The 16,095-nt window shown below is 41.7% G+C and overlaps 1 protein-coding gene across 1 annotated transcript; it reads right to left on the reverse strand.

Moving 5' to 3' along the window:
• Window positions 1-345: 345 nt before the first annotated feature.
• On the reverse strand, window positions 346-3,162 carry LOC122056102 (G-type lectin S-receptor-like serine/threonine-protein kinase At2g19130). Its single transcript, XM_042617888.1, has one exon. The coding sequence runs from the start codon at window positions 3,141-3,143 to the stop codon at window positions 651-653; it is 2,493 nt and encodes an 830-aa protein (XP_042473822.1). The 5' UTR covers window positions 3,144-3,162; the 3' UTR covers window positions 346-650.
• Between the last annotated feature and the right edge of the window lie 12,933 nt (window positions 3,163-16,095).

The following is a 16,095-nucleotide window of genomic DNA, read 5'->3' on the forward strand; positions in this document are numbered from 1 at the left end:
GCACAGAGATCTTATCATACCAGATGCCGATGTAGTAGTTGCCGCAACTGCCTGGTGTCGTGAAGAAGCCGAGCACGAACGTGCCGGTGCCGCCTCCAGAGGTGATGGTTTGGTTTCCGGTCAGAGAATGTTGTGTGGAGATTGTGTCAGTTGACGTAACTGTGAAGGTCGGCATTCCTCCTGTTCTAATGTCACTCCAAGTCCTAAACTGGTCATGGACCAAGAGCATCAATTCCTCTAGTTCACATCAGAACTAAGGATTCCTCAGATAAGGAGTGCTGCAACTTAAATCCTGTTTAAAGTTCCAATAAAATAAGAAAAAGAGTTGCTACTAAAATGTATAAGTTGAAATAAATTGGGCGTTTAGAACAAACAATTTACATCTCTAATTGAAGTGTAATTATACAATTACATTCTACATACGAACATAATGCAGCTTTCAAGGTAGCAATCATCTAAGGACATACAAAATAAGAAAATGCGATACCCTTTCAGAATAGCGTTTGGGCGATACCTAACATCGACCTATCTACCGAAAAAAAAAACACAACTTGGTCACATTTTATAGACCAACAAACTTGATATGCAGATGAAAAACAATACATAACAAATAAACTCGATGCATATCTTTGTTCTGTCTTAACTAGAGATTAAGTTGTAGCATTGTTTATCTGATGGCTAGTTGAAGAGGCACAACTGTTGGAATTCTGATTTGAAGAGAAATTTCCAGGGGAATTGATGTTGTCGGGCCAAGAGTCGGTTAGGTCTTGGAGAAACTTGGGAATAGGAGGAATGTTGATGTCTAGATTGCCCTCTAGAGCTTGAACAATCTGACTCATCGTTGGCCTGGAACTCTCATCATCTTGAATGCACCAACCAGCCAATTTACAAGCTACTTCAAGCTCTCCCAAGTCAGCTTCACCCTCGAGCCGGTGGTCTAGCAATCCTTCGACATCTCCATTAATGAGTTTGCTTGTTGCCACTGTTGGAAAGAACTCAAAACAACTGTCTGTTGCACAGACTAAATTTCTCTTGCCGGATATGATCTCGAACAACATCATTCCATAGCTATAAACATCTACTTTGGTGGTGATGGGTGTACCTTCAATCCATTCAGGTGCAAGATATCCTCTACTCCCTCGAATGGTAGTGAGAACTTTGCTAAAGTTCCTTCCAAAGAGCTTTGCTAGACCGAAATCTGCCACTTTTGGCATGAGCGCATCATCCAACAGTATGTTCTCTGGCTTAATATCACAATGTATAATGTTGTCTCTGCACTGCTCATGAAGATAAGCTAATCCTCTCGCAGTTCTGATAGCAATTTGATATCTTGTGTTCCAGTCCAAAACATTTGAATTGTTATGAAAAAGCTGAGTAGCTAAAGAACCGCTCGACATGAACTCATAAACCAGTAATTTCTTGGTTCCTTGAGAGCAAAAGCCCATTAGTCGAATAAGGTTTACATGTTGAATGGCTCCTAGTGTGCTCACCTCTGCTCTGAACTGTTTCTCTCCTTGATAAAAACCTTCGAGTTTCTTCACTGCAATATCAATTGAACCAGGCAACGACCCTTTAAACACTGATCCAAAGCCCCCTCCTCCAAGCTTATCTGAGAAATTTTTGGTGGCAATGCGCAGCTCATTGTATGTAAAAGAGACTAAAGAACTTTGCACAGCCTCTGACTTCTGAACCATTCTTCTACGTCCTGGCTTCAGAATTAAGATACAAACAACAAACAAACAAACAATGATACATGGCACAACCCCTACTATTACCCATATGACCACTCTCTTTTTGCTGCTTTCAGAACTTGGCAACTCAGAGGCCGCCAACCGAAGGTAAAGTGTACCTGCATCAGATTCATTAGATTCTTCTTGGAGATTAAGCAACTCTCCCTGCCAAACAAAACACCCACTAGAGTTAAAGGAATAAGCATTACAAGAGCAGTTATTCAAGCAAACTAGTTCGCAATCTTGTGAGCTCCTAAGCATGGTCAATTTGAAGGGGTTATCTGGTAGCCTAACATTTGTCATCTCAAAGAAGCCATCTTTCTCTGAATCGGCAGAGTTGTTATTTAAACCACTACATTGTAAAGCAGTCATCCTCTCACAACCCTGACTTCTATCACCCAAATCCCAATCTCTCTGAGACTTGATCCTGAAACCTTTAACACAATAACAGAAGGGTGATCTGAAGTCAGTGCAGCTACCAAAAGGTCCACATACCCCATAAACTGAGCACTTGCTTTTTGGTTGAGCCCAGATGAGCATCCATGACTTCAAATTCTCCATCCACACCAGTTCTTGGATCTCACCGGAATCATAATCCAGTACTAGTCTAGACGTGAGATAATTGGTTTCATCTACAGTGTATGTGACATACATCTCATCTGTATCATTGACTACTTGCATGTGGTACATATAATTTGATGTGGCCTCAGGGACTGAACTAAATTCGTGGCCATCCCACAGTCCACTAGCCCAACATATCCGAGACATATTCCACAAAATTAAGTATTGTAAGCATCCAGTCGGATCCATCCCATAGGTGAAGATCCCAGGAGAAGGGTCAACTTTATTCTTCCAGGAAGTGAGGTGTTGAGGTCTTTTGGTGATCTTATTGAACACCAACTTGCCACCAGGAAGCCAAGTGTCAGTGGGGTGATCAAAGCTCTGCCAAAAGATGAGTGAGGAGTTGGATCCATCCATGAGCTGGAGATTACCATTGTCAAGGATGACGGCAACTGTGGAGTTGGAGGAAGAGATGGTGGTGACATTGGTGGACCATAGGATGGTTTTGGAGTAGTTGACGCGGAGGACGAGGTTACCATCGTCAGAGATTCTGAGCTCTGACGTGGTCGGGTCTGTGACTGGGGTGGCTCTGTTGGCCACCCATACTGGGGTGAGCACGGAGATCTTATTGTACCAGATGCCGATATAATAGTTGAGAGAGGAGCTACCTGGTGGCGTGAAGAAGCCAAGAACGAAATTGCCATCTTTGGAGGTGATGCTTTGGTTCCCTGTCACAGAGTCATTTACAGCGATTGTGTCAGTTGATGTTGCTGAGGAGAAGAGTAGAAGAAGAGAAAACAAGAAGCAGCAGCAGAAGCATGACTCAATTGATGATGATGAACAACAAGCCATGGATTTGCTGCAACTTTGATTGGTTACATATATAAAGGCTCCAAGGACATGTCCTAAATGATTCCTTCCATGCACGTCATTTAAGTCTAACAACAAGCATTCATGTCCTCTCACAATCAACTGCTCCTTTGTATTTAATGATATCATAAATTTTCAAAAAATATGTTGGGACACGACTACCAAGGAATAAAACGTTTGAGTGATGAGTTTGAAAATGAAAGAATTGAATGATAGTAAAATGATAGTGTTTGAATTATGAATTTGGGAATGATTTTTAAATTTGTGAGAATAAATAAAACTCATATAATTAGGTGGGTTTCATTTCCATTCTTATTCTTATTCTATCTTACTATCAAACCTATATCTATAATCATTTTCATCATTTAACCAAACGTCACCTAAATTATTCATCCATCTGATTCATTTGCGAACCCAATAAACTGATGAAACATCCTCAATTATAGATCTATGAACTGGAATTATAGCAGTTATACAGACAATACCAAGCTTATACCAAGTAGAGCAAATACTCAACTCAAGGCATAGATCATTAAGATCTATATCTAGGTTCCCTAGTATATTGAGGTCCATAAATTTTATATATATATACCTATATAAATTAAATATAAATATTAATTATAAAGCATATAAGTATAGATATTGAATATTAAAATTATAGTTAAAATAAATTTTAGTCGAGATTTATTTTTATCGATAATTTTAATTTTTTACTAGCTAAATTATATTTAGTCAAAATTTTTAATTTTTCATAGATTAAATTTGGATCATTTTTATTTTTTTACTCGTGTTGGATTTAATTGATAATTTAAATTTTTTACTATTAAAATTAGATTTGGTTGGTAATTTATTTTTATTTTTTTTATTAAAATTTAATTAGTAATTTTAAATTTTTTTAATGATAAAATTTTGATTTATTAATCAAAATTAAATTTTGTTAATAAATTAAAAATATTTATTGGTCACACTTAATTGATATATATATATATATGATCCTGTCGGGAAGCTGATAAGACGAACCTGCCGGTGTGACGTGTCTGGAAGGTTGACCGCATCCCCATGACCCGGATGGTGATCTGTCTCCTGTGTTGACCAAGTCGCCCGGAATCCTCGGGTCAACAATACCTGTAGCCATCGACCGGGTTGACCTCGACTCTTAGGCCGGAATGCAACAGCAGCACGAAGGTCGAACACTCCATCGGCTCGCAGGCCGGGATACAATAGCGGCACGAAGGTCGAACACGCTCTCGGCTCGCAGGCCGGAATATAGGCATAGTACGATACCTGAACCCTTTGACGGCGGCGACCCGGAGGGTGACGACGCTGGACGCGGGAGGTGCTGTCTGCCATAGGCGGCTGTGGCCGGAGGCGGCCCCCACTGCAGGGTGATGTCGGCGGCTGCTGGACATGGTTGGCGTCGGCAGCAATGAATATACCATCTGTCTACACTTCTATCGTGCTGGTTGGGCACGAGGAAGCCCACGCCGGAGGAGATTTCCGGCAAGAAGAGAAGTAGTGCCTATGTTCCAGCAGGTGACGACCGGCAAAGGAGGAGGACATGAGGTGTCTTCCTCGCGGCGGCCTGGATCGACGAGGAGAAGGTAAAGAAGCAGGGGTGGCCTCGCTGGAGATGGTTGGCGCTGGGAACACTGAAGAGAGGCGACCTCTCGGGCCAAGGTCGTGACTGCCGGCGAGAGGAGAGGGAGAGAGGAGAAGGCCGACGGCGGCAGCGGCAACAACGAACCTAGCGAGCCCCCCTATTTCCTCCTCATGGCAGCGGCACTGGAATGAGAAGGCCGGAGTAATGGAGGGTAGAGGAGAGGAAGAAGGGAGCGCCGGCGGCTTCGTCGGTGCCGGCGGAGAGCTTGAGAAGGAGAGAGCCTCTCCCTAGTGGCTGGCGGAGGAAAGGAGCATGAACCAGACCTCCTTTCCTGGATGAACAGTGTCATTTTAATACAGCAAACCCTCACAAAGCCAAAAGACCAAACTACCCTTTCTCCCCTTCCTTATTACATCTAAGCCAACCCCATATATCCGCATCACAAGCCTCCCCTTCAAGTCTAATCGAAGGAGGCGCAAGTCCTACTGACTAGACCAAGTCCCAAAACAGAATCGCTGCAGAACATGAAATCATATCACTGTGCTCATCTTATCACGTCGAACGAGTAGTTGTGGTGATGCAAAGCAAGTGACTCAGGTAGTAGCAAGCAAGCGACGAGAAATAATGCGATCCGGGCAACAAAGATAGTGCTAATCGGACAGAAAGGCGGGAGATCAGGACAGAAAGGCAATCCGATATGATCCGTGACCCGTGAAAACTGCGCGACCCCGAACGGGGGAGATAAATGCTCGTGAAGACTGCTCGGCCCCGAACAGGGGAAATAGGATATCTGAAGCTGGTCCAAGACCAACGATGCCCGCTCGACCCCGAACGGGGGAGATATATGATATGATAAGTTGGTCCGAGACCAGTGAATACAACTCGACCCCGAACGGGGGAGAAAGAATATCCGAAGCTGGTCCGAGACCAGTGACGACCACTCGACCCTAAACGGGGGACATATAAAATCCAAGGCTGATCCGAGACCAGTGGCGACCGCTCGACCCCGAACGGGGGAGATATATGATATGATAAGCTGGTCCGAGACCAGTGAAGATAACTCGACCCCGAACGGGGGAGAAAGAATATCCGAAACTGGTCCGAGACCAGTGACGACCACTCGACCCCGAACGGGGGAGATAGAATATCCGAGGCTGATCCGAGACCAGTGGCGACCGCTCGACCCCGAACGGGGGAGAAAGAATATCCGAAACTGGTCCGAGACCAGTGACGACCACTCGACCCCGAACGGGGGAGATAGAATATCCGAGGCTGATCCGAGACCAGTGGCGACCGCTCGACCCCGAACGGGGGAGATATATGATATGATAAGCTGGTCCGAGACCAGTGAAGACAACTCGACCCCGAACGGGGGAGAAAGAATATCCGAAGCTGGTCCAAGACCAGTGACGACCACTCGACCCCGAACAGGGGAGATAGAATATCCGAGGCTAATCCGAGACCAGTGGCGACCGCTCGACCCCGAACGGTGGAGATAAGAAATATGATGCGCTGATAAGCTGGTCCGAGACCAGTGAAGACCACTCGACCCCGAACGGGGGAGATAAAAATACCCGAAGAACTGGCCGTGAAGACGGGGGTTTAACGTCACCGTTCGACGGTCTTCAAGCCGAGGTTTTTATAGTCGCTGGTTCGACTCTAGAGTTTAACGTCGCCGCTCGACGATCTTTAAGCCGGGGTTTTTATAGTCGCCAGTTCGACTCTAGAGTTTAACGTCGCCGCTCGACGATCTTCAAGCTGGGGTTTTATAGTCGCTGGTTCGACTCTAGAGTTTAACGTCGCCGCTCGACGGTCTTCAAGCCGGGGTTTTTATAGTCGTCGGTTCGACTCTAGAGTGTAACATCGCCACTCGACGGTCTTCAAGCCAGGGCTTTTATAGTCGCCGGTTCGACTCTAGAGTTTAACGTCGCCGCTCGACGGTCTTCAAATCGGGGTTTTTATAGTCGCCGGTTCGACTCTAGAGTTTAACGTCGCCGCTCGACGGTCTTCAAACCGGGGTTTTTATAATCGCCGGTTCGACTCTACAGTTTAACGTCGCCGCTTGACAGTCTTAAAGCCGGGGTTTTTATTGTCGCCGGTTCGACTCTAGAGTTTAACGTCATCGCTCGACGGTCTTCAACAATGAGCTCGCAGCTCGGATAATATACACCCGGCCGATCGGCGCGGGGTCTTCGACATCGAGCCGGTGGCTCAGATAATGTACGCCCAGCCGATCGGCACGGGGTCTTCGGCATCGAGCCGGTGGCTCGGATAATGTATGCCCGACCGATCGACGCGGAGTCTTCGGCATCGAGCCGGTGGCTCGGATAATGTACGCCCGACCGATCGGCGCGGGGTCTTCGACATTGAGCCGGTGGATCGGATAATGTACACCCGGCCGATCGGCGCGGGGTATTCGACATCGAGCCGATGGCTCGGATATGATGGAAACCCGACCGATCGACACGAGAGTCCTCGTCGAGAAACTATGATAAATTCTATGAACGAAAGAGAATATAGCTGAAAAACTAACCTGCCGACCAGCAAAGGTTCTGCATCAATTTCTCGACTCCCGAATACCCGTGGAGTGAGGAGGATACGATATACTCGTCGAACCCCCTCAAGGCCATGAGGATGTCTTGAGGATGTCGGACTTTCCGGGTCGTCTGTCTTCACGTTCCAGACCATGTGCGTTCCCACAGACTGCGCCAATTTGATCTTGTGATCCTGTTGGGAAGCTGAGAAGACGAACCCGCCGGTGTGACGTGTCTGGAAGGTTGACCGCATCCCCATGACCCGGATGGTGATCTGTCTCCTGTGTTGACCAAGTCGCCCGGAATCCTCGGGTCAACAATACCTGTAGTCATTGACCGGGTTGCCCCGGTCTCTGGTACCTCGGTGCTCGAGGCGAATCCCACAAATATATAAGCAGTCGAATAAATGACTAGCAGAATAATGACGTAAATGAGATATGAATACAGGAACGTACCCTGGCCCCGGGGGGGCGCCCTCGGATGGATGAATGAACTGATCGAGTCGCTGCGACCCTGAATAGTAGGTGAAGGTCCACCAGGCGAGTAGCTGGCTCTGGTGGCTCGAAGCCGGACGCGATATGGATCCGCAGGACGACGCACGGTCCAACTACAGCATCGGCTCTTAGGCCGGAATGCAACAGCAGCACAAAGGTCGAACACTCCATCAGCTCGCAGGTCGGGATACAATAGCGGCACGAAGGCCGAACACGCTCTCGACTCGCAGGCCAGAATATAGGCATAGTACGATACCAGAAGAGAAGCAGTGCCTCTGTTCCGGCAGGTGACGGCCGGCAAAGGAGGAGGACATGAGGTGTCTTCCTCGCGGCGGCCTGGATCGACGAGGAGAAGGTAAAGAAGCAGGGGTGGCCTCGCTGGAGATGGCCAGCGCTGGGAACACTGAAGAGAGGTGACCTTTCGGGCCAAGGTCGTGACTGCCGACGAGAGGAGAGGGAGAGAGAAGGCCGACGGCGGCAGCGGCAACAACGAACCTAGCGAGCCCCCCCCCCCCCCCCTCCCTATTTCCTCCTTATGGCGGCGGCGCTGGAATGAGAAGGCCGGAGTAATGGAGGGTAGAGGAGAGGAAGAAGGGAGTGCCGGCAGCTTCGTCGGCGCTGGCGGAGAGCTTGAGAAGGAGAGAACCTCTCCCTGGTGGCTGGCGGCGGAAAGGAGCACGAACCAGACCTCCTTTCCCTGGATGAACAATGTCATTTTAATACAACAAACCCTCACAAAGCCAAAAGACCAAACTGCCCTTTCTCCCAATCCTTATTACATCTAAGTCATCCCCATATATCTGCATCAAAATATATATATATATATATATATATATATATATATATATATATATATATATATATATATATATTTTTGAAAGTCAAAAAATATATTCAATAATGTAATATTATTCCTTTCTTAAATTTTATTTTTCTTTCACTTCTTTTTAATAATTCACCATCAATATTTCTAGCTAAATATTTTTGGATAAATAAATTTTATTAATAATTTATCAAAGTTAAAATGAATAAAAAGGCAGTTTGATTCACGAAGTTCCCGTCAATGAGGGATTCCGAGGAAGAGTCTATTATACGTAGTGATTATATCAAGTACTCGAATCTATTTCCTCTAGATCACACAATAATTTTACTGTTGTGTCAAAACTTTCCTTCAGTTAAAAATGATTGATATTTTTTGAAAAAAAATTATAATTAAAATGTATATTAATAGTATTACAATAATTTATTATTGTTTCTAAATTAGATAACATAAAATATTTTTTATTTTTTAAATTTTACTAATAATAAAAAAGTAAGGTTTGACATAAGATAAAGTTATTACTATGTGGTCACTGCTTCTAATTGTATACATAATTATTAACAATATATGAAAATACCCTTTTAAATCTTAATAACAGAATTAAATGTCGCTCCCGGAATATGATTAAGTTAATTAATATGGGGTAGATATTGTTACAATGGGTAAGGTGTCGAATCTCGACAAAGTCAAGAAAATTGCTCTCTCCGCAGTGGTCAACTATAGCTTTCCAATTTACCTCCTCACAGATGATCATAGGATCGTTCGTGTCGGACTACTAAGGTGGCAAATTCCACCTTTTACTATAACTAATAAAATTAAATATTTCTAATAATATTTATTTAAAAAAGTATTAAATTCTTTATTCTGCTTATTTGTGAAAATGAAGAACTACACATGCGAGCTCCTTTATTCGAATATGATCAATGCAGGCAGTCTCCTCTCATCTGTCATACTAAAAACTCTTCTTTTTTCTTTTCATCAAGTTGCTTACCAAACAGTTTATTAAATGATATTTCATATAAAAAAAAACTGTCTTCTTTGGGTCAAATATCAAAACAATCTTCATAGTCTATCGGTATCAAATTATTTAGTGAAATGATGTGTTATCTTTGTTCAATGGATACGAAAAGACAAGAGTTGAATCGGTCATTTTCAAACAGGAAGACTAGATTCAATGGATACCACGGTGAGATCGGTATTTGCCCTACCATTCATGTCCTTGATGCCCCTGTTGAATGCTCCTATCAACATCCATCAACTCAATACAGTGGACGCTTCGGATCCCTCGCCAAACAGCCGCCGGCCTCGCTGCCTGGAACCTTCTTCGCCTCTGCCTCTCCGACGGCATTGAATGCCATCTTAAAGAAGGCATCATTCGCCAACAGCCGATTTATTTATCGATCGATCATTAAAAAACTAAAAAAAATATCTTTAATTCGATCCGTTAGATTAGGAATCGATCAGTCACCTTAAGACGTTACCTGGTTATTCGCTGGTTGTAAATGAGGCGAAGCTATTGAAGGTGGAGGTGATTGGCCGGCGTCGCCAGAGCCCTAGCGAAGTCGTTTGTCCTGCATGAACCTTGACATCTCGTGCTACGTTGTGACACGATAATGCGGTTTATTGCATGGGCTCTGTTTTTTCTGATCCACTTTAAATATCTTTACGACGATGATAAAACCTGAATCCCGTAGAATTGAGTGATAGTTTGATTGAAAATTGCAATCATCAGCTACTTTGTTTAATATATAATTTAGAATCACATCACGTTACAAGTCACTCTATCCGTCAAATAACGATAATTTATCAAAAGGTGCAGGAGATATTTAAATTTATCAAAAAAAAATATATGTTATTTTAATATTTACTAAAGAACACATCTTTTTAAATGTATTTTCTATTTTATCCTTATGATAAATCTAACTTTTTTTTTCACTGTCGTTTCTCACTTTCTTTTCTATTTATTTTTTTCTATGCATGTAACCAATCTAATTTTTCCTCTCCGCTCTTCTCTTTCCTCTCTTTTTTTTTCAATGTGTGTATACATAACATAGGCTTGATATATAAATTATATCAGCCCCATAACGTTTAGGCTGCGTTTGGTAGGGCGTAATCTGCCTTGTAATGTAATCCTTATTACATTACAAGGCAGATTATTTTATTTGTTTCACTTTTAAACTTGTAATGTAATGTAATCTGGATTACAAAATGTAGTGAAGTTTTGTAATCTGGATTACAAAGCAAATGTTATGTAATCCGATTACATTACGAGGTCATCGTCCCACCAAAATTTAAATACCGAATATACCCGGCCGGCGGTCGACGGCCGGCGACGGCCGGTAGCTGCCGCAAGCTCCGGCAGAAGTGCGGCGACCGTCAGTAGAGGTCGTAGGACATTTTTGTCATTTTGTAATAATACAAATTACATTCCTGATAAAAAATAATATATACCAAACAAAAGAATGTAATCATCCTTGTAATCAAATATTACATACATTACATTTCCAAACGTAGTAATGTAATCAAGATTACATTACATTACATTACAAATTTGATTACATTACAAGCTAGATTACATTACACCCAACCAAACGTAGCCTTAGAGTTTAGTTAATTTTTTGATAACATTTTAATATATTTGGAGAAGTCAAATTAATCAATAGATGACATATTTGAATTCTTTGCAACCCCATAAATCAACAGAAACTGATCTATTATTTATTTCGACTTCTACGGAGGTGTAAAATTGTATTAATGATGAATTGACAAAAATCCTCATGCGTGGGCCTGATATGAATCATATCAGGCCCAACATATGAGAATTATTTTACTGATTCTTTCTTATTATATTTTAATATATTTTAGAAGTTGAAATAAATAATAGATAGCATATTTTAACTCCTTTCAACATTAAAAATCCACAAGAACTGAAATGGGTGCAATCGGAGCTCTCTAGGTCCATTAGTGAGTTTTGACCGGAACCCACTAATCGACCTAGAGAACTCAGATTACAGTCATTTCAGTTCTTATGGATTTCTAAAATTGCAAGGAATCCAAATATGTTCTTTATATTATTTTCGGCATTCCTACTGGTGGACCAGAGGTTTTGAAAAATCTAAATATCTCTTTCTTTCTTTTTTCCTTTTTTTTCTTTTTTTTTTGTTATTAGGCCTGATATCTCCCATATCAAGCCCACGTTGGACCTGATATAGGAAGATATAAGGCCCACATTGGGCCTGATATGAAGAGATATTAGGCCCAACGTGGGTCTGATATCTCTTCATATCATGCCTAATAACAAAAAAAGAGAAAAAAAAAAAAAGATTTAGGTTTTTCAAAATCTCTGGTCCACCACTAGGAATACCAAAAATAATAATGAAAAGCATATTTGGACTCCTTGCAATTTAAGAAATCCATAGGAACTGAAATGGGTGCAATCGGAACTCTCTAGGTTCATTAGTAGGTTTCGATCAAAATCCACTAATGGACCTAGAGAGCTCCGATTGCACCCATTTCAGTTTCTGTGGATTTCTAATATTGCAAGGAGTTCAAATATGCTCTCCATTGTTATTTTTGGAATTCCTAGTAGTGGACTAGAGGTTTTGAAAAACCTAAAACGTATGGAGAATGTTTTGCTGATTCTTTCTTATTATATTTTAATATCTTTTAGAAGTTAAATAAATAATAAATAGTATATTTTAACTCCTTGCAACATTAGAATTCCACAGAAATTGAAATGGGTGCAATCAGAACTCTCTAGGTCCATTAGTGGATTTTGATCGAAATCCACTGATCGACCTAGAGACCTCAGATTGCAGTCATTTTAGGTCCTATAGATTTCTAAAATTGTAAGGAGTCTAAATATACTCCCCATTGTTATTTTTGACATTCCTAGTGGCAAACCAAAGGTTTTGAAAAACCTAAATCTCTCTTTCTTTCTTTCTTTCTTTTTTTTTTATTTTTTTTTATTTTTTTTTGTTATTAGGTCTGATATCTCCCATATCAGGTCCACGTTGGGCTTGATACGGGGAAATATCAGGCCCACATTGGGCCTGATATGAAGAGATATCAGGCCCAATGTGGGCCTGATATTTCTTCATATCAGGCATAATAACTAAAAGAAAGAAAGAAAAAAAAGAGATTTAGACCTAGAGAGCTTCGATTGCATCCATTTCAGTTTCTGTAGATTTCTAATATTGTAAGGAGTTCAAATATGCTCTCCATTGTTATTTTTGACATTCCTAGTGGTGGACCAGAGATTTTGAAAAACCTAAAATGTATAGGGATTATTTTGCTGATTTTATCTTATTATATTTTAACATCTTTTGGAAGTTGAAATAAATAATAGATAGCATATTTTAACTCCTTGCAATATTAGAAATCCACAAAAACTGAAATGGGTGGAATCAGAGCTCTCTAGGTCCATTAGTGGATTTTGAACGAAACTCACTTATGGACCTAGGGAGCTCTGATTGCATTTATTTCAGTTCCTGTGGATTTCTAAAATTACAAGGAATCCAAATATGCTCTTCATTATTATTTTCGACATTCCTAGTACTAGACTAGAGGTTTTGAAAAACTTAAATCTCTCTTTCTTTCTTTCTTTCTTTCTTTCTTTATTTCTTTCTTCTTTTTTTTTGTTATTAGGCCTAATATCTCCCATATCAGACCCACGTTGGGCCTGACATGGGGAGATATCAGGCCTAATAACAAAAAAAAAAAAAAAAAGAGATATTTAGGTTTTTCAAAACCTCTGGTCCACCACTAGGAATGCCAAAAATAATAATGGAGAGCATATTTGGACTCCTTACAATTTTAGAAATCCACAGGAACTGAAATAGGTGCAATCGGAGCTCTCTAGGTCCATCAGTGAGTTTCGGTCAAAACTCACTGATTGACTTAGAGACCTCAGATTGCAATCATTTCAGGTCCTGTAGATTTCTAAAATTACAAGGAGTCTAAATATGCTCTCCATTATTATTTTCGGCATTTCTAGTAGTGGACCAGAGGTGTTGAAAAATCTAAATCTCTCTTTCTTTATTTTTCTTTTTTATTTTTTTTCCTTGTTGTTAGGCCTGATATCTCTCCATATCAGGCCCACATTGGGCTTGATATAGAGAGATATCAGGCCCAACATGGGTTTAATCTCTTATAACATGTTTAAGAAAAAATTTGAAAAAAAAAAAAAGAAACAAAGAGAAGATAAAAAAGAAGAAGGAAAGAGAAGATACGTTGCATGCATAGTAGGAAAGAGAAGAGAGAGAAATGACAAAGAAAAGAAAAAGGAAATCAGTTAAATTTGTCAGGAGGGTAGAATAAGAAGACCACTATAAAAAGGTGCGTCATTTGGTAAATGCTAAAGCAATATGCAGCTTTTGATAAATTCAAAAACTTAAGTATGTCTTTTGGTAAATTGTTGGTCAAATAAACACAATGGTATCACTAGTTTCAGCTCCCTCCCTAATCTTTCTATGGTTTTTTAAATTGCCCCTACACTTTTTAAATTGTCATTTTGACCGCAAATTAGATGTTCTTTTTTGTTGTATTTACATGTGAACAATTTCTCTTTTATATACAACTTTATGAGTGATATCCTAGGTCAATGGAGGATCCATGTGGGACCTGATTACTGATGAAAATTTTATTTGTGTGGGTCCATATGAGACATAAAGAATTTATATAAGATAGTATGAAAAAAAATTACCCGGCCTAAAGCCCGAGTAAATCCATACTTACCTTGCTCTTGCGTTTCCTCTTGCTCTTACCCTTACCCTGAGTACAGATCTCCTGGACCATTTTTTTGTAGTCCAGGGAATGTTCCACTCGCATTTACAGCTGGATCACGGTCGCGATCCGGTCGTAAATAGTTGCGATCTCTTCTTGACTTCACCGTCCCCACCAGGTTATAGTTTTTATTCGGAGCGGACGGCCGGAGGCCGTCCGAAGGTCTCCAGTGGTGGATAGGTTACTGGGCGCCGAGCGAGGATGTCCGCCGTGTGGCCTCCGCCCGCCTGCTCTGAACAAAAACTATAACTTGGTAGGGGACGATGAAACCAGGAAGGGATCGTAACCATTTACGACCAGATCGTGGTTGCAATCCAGCCGCAAATGCCAGTAGCACATCTCCTGGACCACAAAAAGTGGTCCAGGAGATCCTGCCTCCTCTTTCCCTTACCTAGGATAATGATTCCCTTCTCAAAATGCATTAACCTATTTGGCTTAAACTCAAATGCAATTACATGTGAGATATAAATGTGAGATATAATTGAGCCATAATTCACACCACCTATAATTCAATCATGCAATCAAATAATTCACCCCGGGGGTAGCACAGCTAGTTGTTGTGTGACAACACTGCATAAATGGGCAAAGATCAATTTCTAGGAATTTCATCATCCTAGAGTATGCCCTTTTGGTCCTTTTGGAGGTCAGCAAGAGGGGAGGGGTGAATTGTCCTACATAAAAAAAGCACACCATTCTCGGACTTCTTAAACTAACACTTCCATAAATAAATAAGAGCAATAAACTAAAATAAGAGGCACAGGAGTTTACTTTATTACAACTGCGGAGATTGTCAATCCAAGGAGAATGAAGTGCAATAGATATCTCCTTTCAAGTGGAGAAGCCTCTTACAGCATTCAAGCATAGAAAAATAAGAAGCTAAACTAACAATGAAAACATACTAGTGTTGTAATCAGAATTACTTGTCTTGTTGAGCTTCTTGGACCAAGGCTATATTTATAGCCTTAGTCGGGGCGTCTGGAAGGATTCTAGGTGTCTGAGAGGGGATAAAACTTTATCCCTTCTCGTATAGATCGCGTTTGGCCGTGATCTGGATAACATCCAGGTCCAGGCTCCCGGAAGGGTTTCGGGCGCCTCGGACTGGTCCGGGCCCTTTCCTCCAGTTCAGCTCGCCTCGATCCGGGTCTTCTGCTCCGGCTCCGGCTCCGCTTACTTGGGAGATCTCGGCCATCCGGAATAGGGCTCACCCGAACCCAAGTTCCGGATTTCTCCTCGAGTAGCCTTCCTCCCCGATTTCTCGTCCCTTGAACGTCGCGTACGTTCTTCTCGTCCACCGATGTACTCTTCCGCGGCACCTCGTCCCTCGGACTCACCGAGCCCGTCAGCTCTCTCCCCGTGTCGTCCTTCTCACTAGCTACCTCTTCAGTTCGACTTCTTGTGCTCCTAAGCTCCTGCACACTTAAACACAAGGGTTAAACGAAACAGGACCTAACTTAACTTGTTTGATCACATCAAAATAATCTTGGGGTTCCAACAATCTCTCCCTTTTTTATGTGAGCAACATAAGTTCAGCTAGGGTAAACAAATGCAAGAAAAAAAATGCAATGTAAAGATAATTAATTTTGAAAATAACTATAAACAGAATTTTTAGTTAAAAATTAGATTATACCTCCCCTAGACTTAATATATCCTTCTCCCCCTTTGATCACATAAAAAATGAGGTTCCTTAATAAGTCTAAGGTTA

The sequence above is a fragment of the Zingiber officinale genome, chromosome 3B (assembly GCF_018446385.1).
Source record: "Zingiber officinale cultivar Zhangliang chromosome 3B, Zo_v1.1, whole genome shotgun sequence".
Lineage (NCBI taxonomy): Eukaryota > Viridiplantae > Streptophyta > Magnoliopsida > Zingiberales > Zingiberaceae > Zingiber > Zingiber officinale.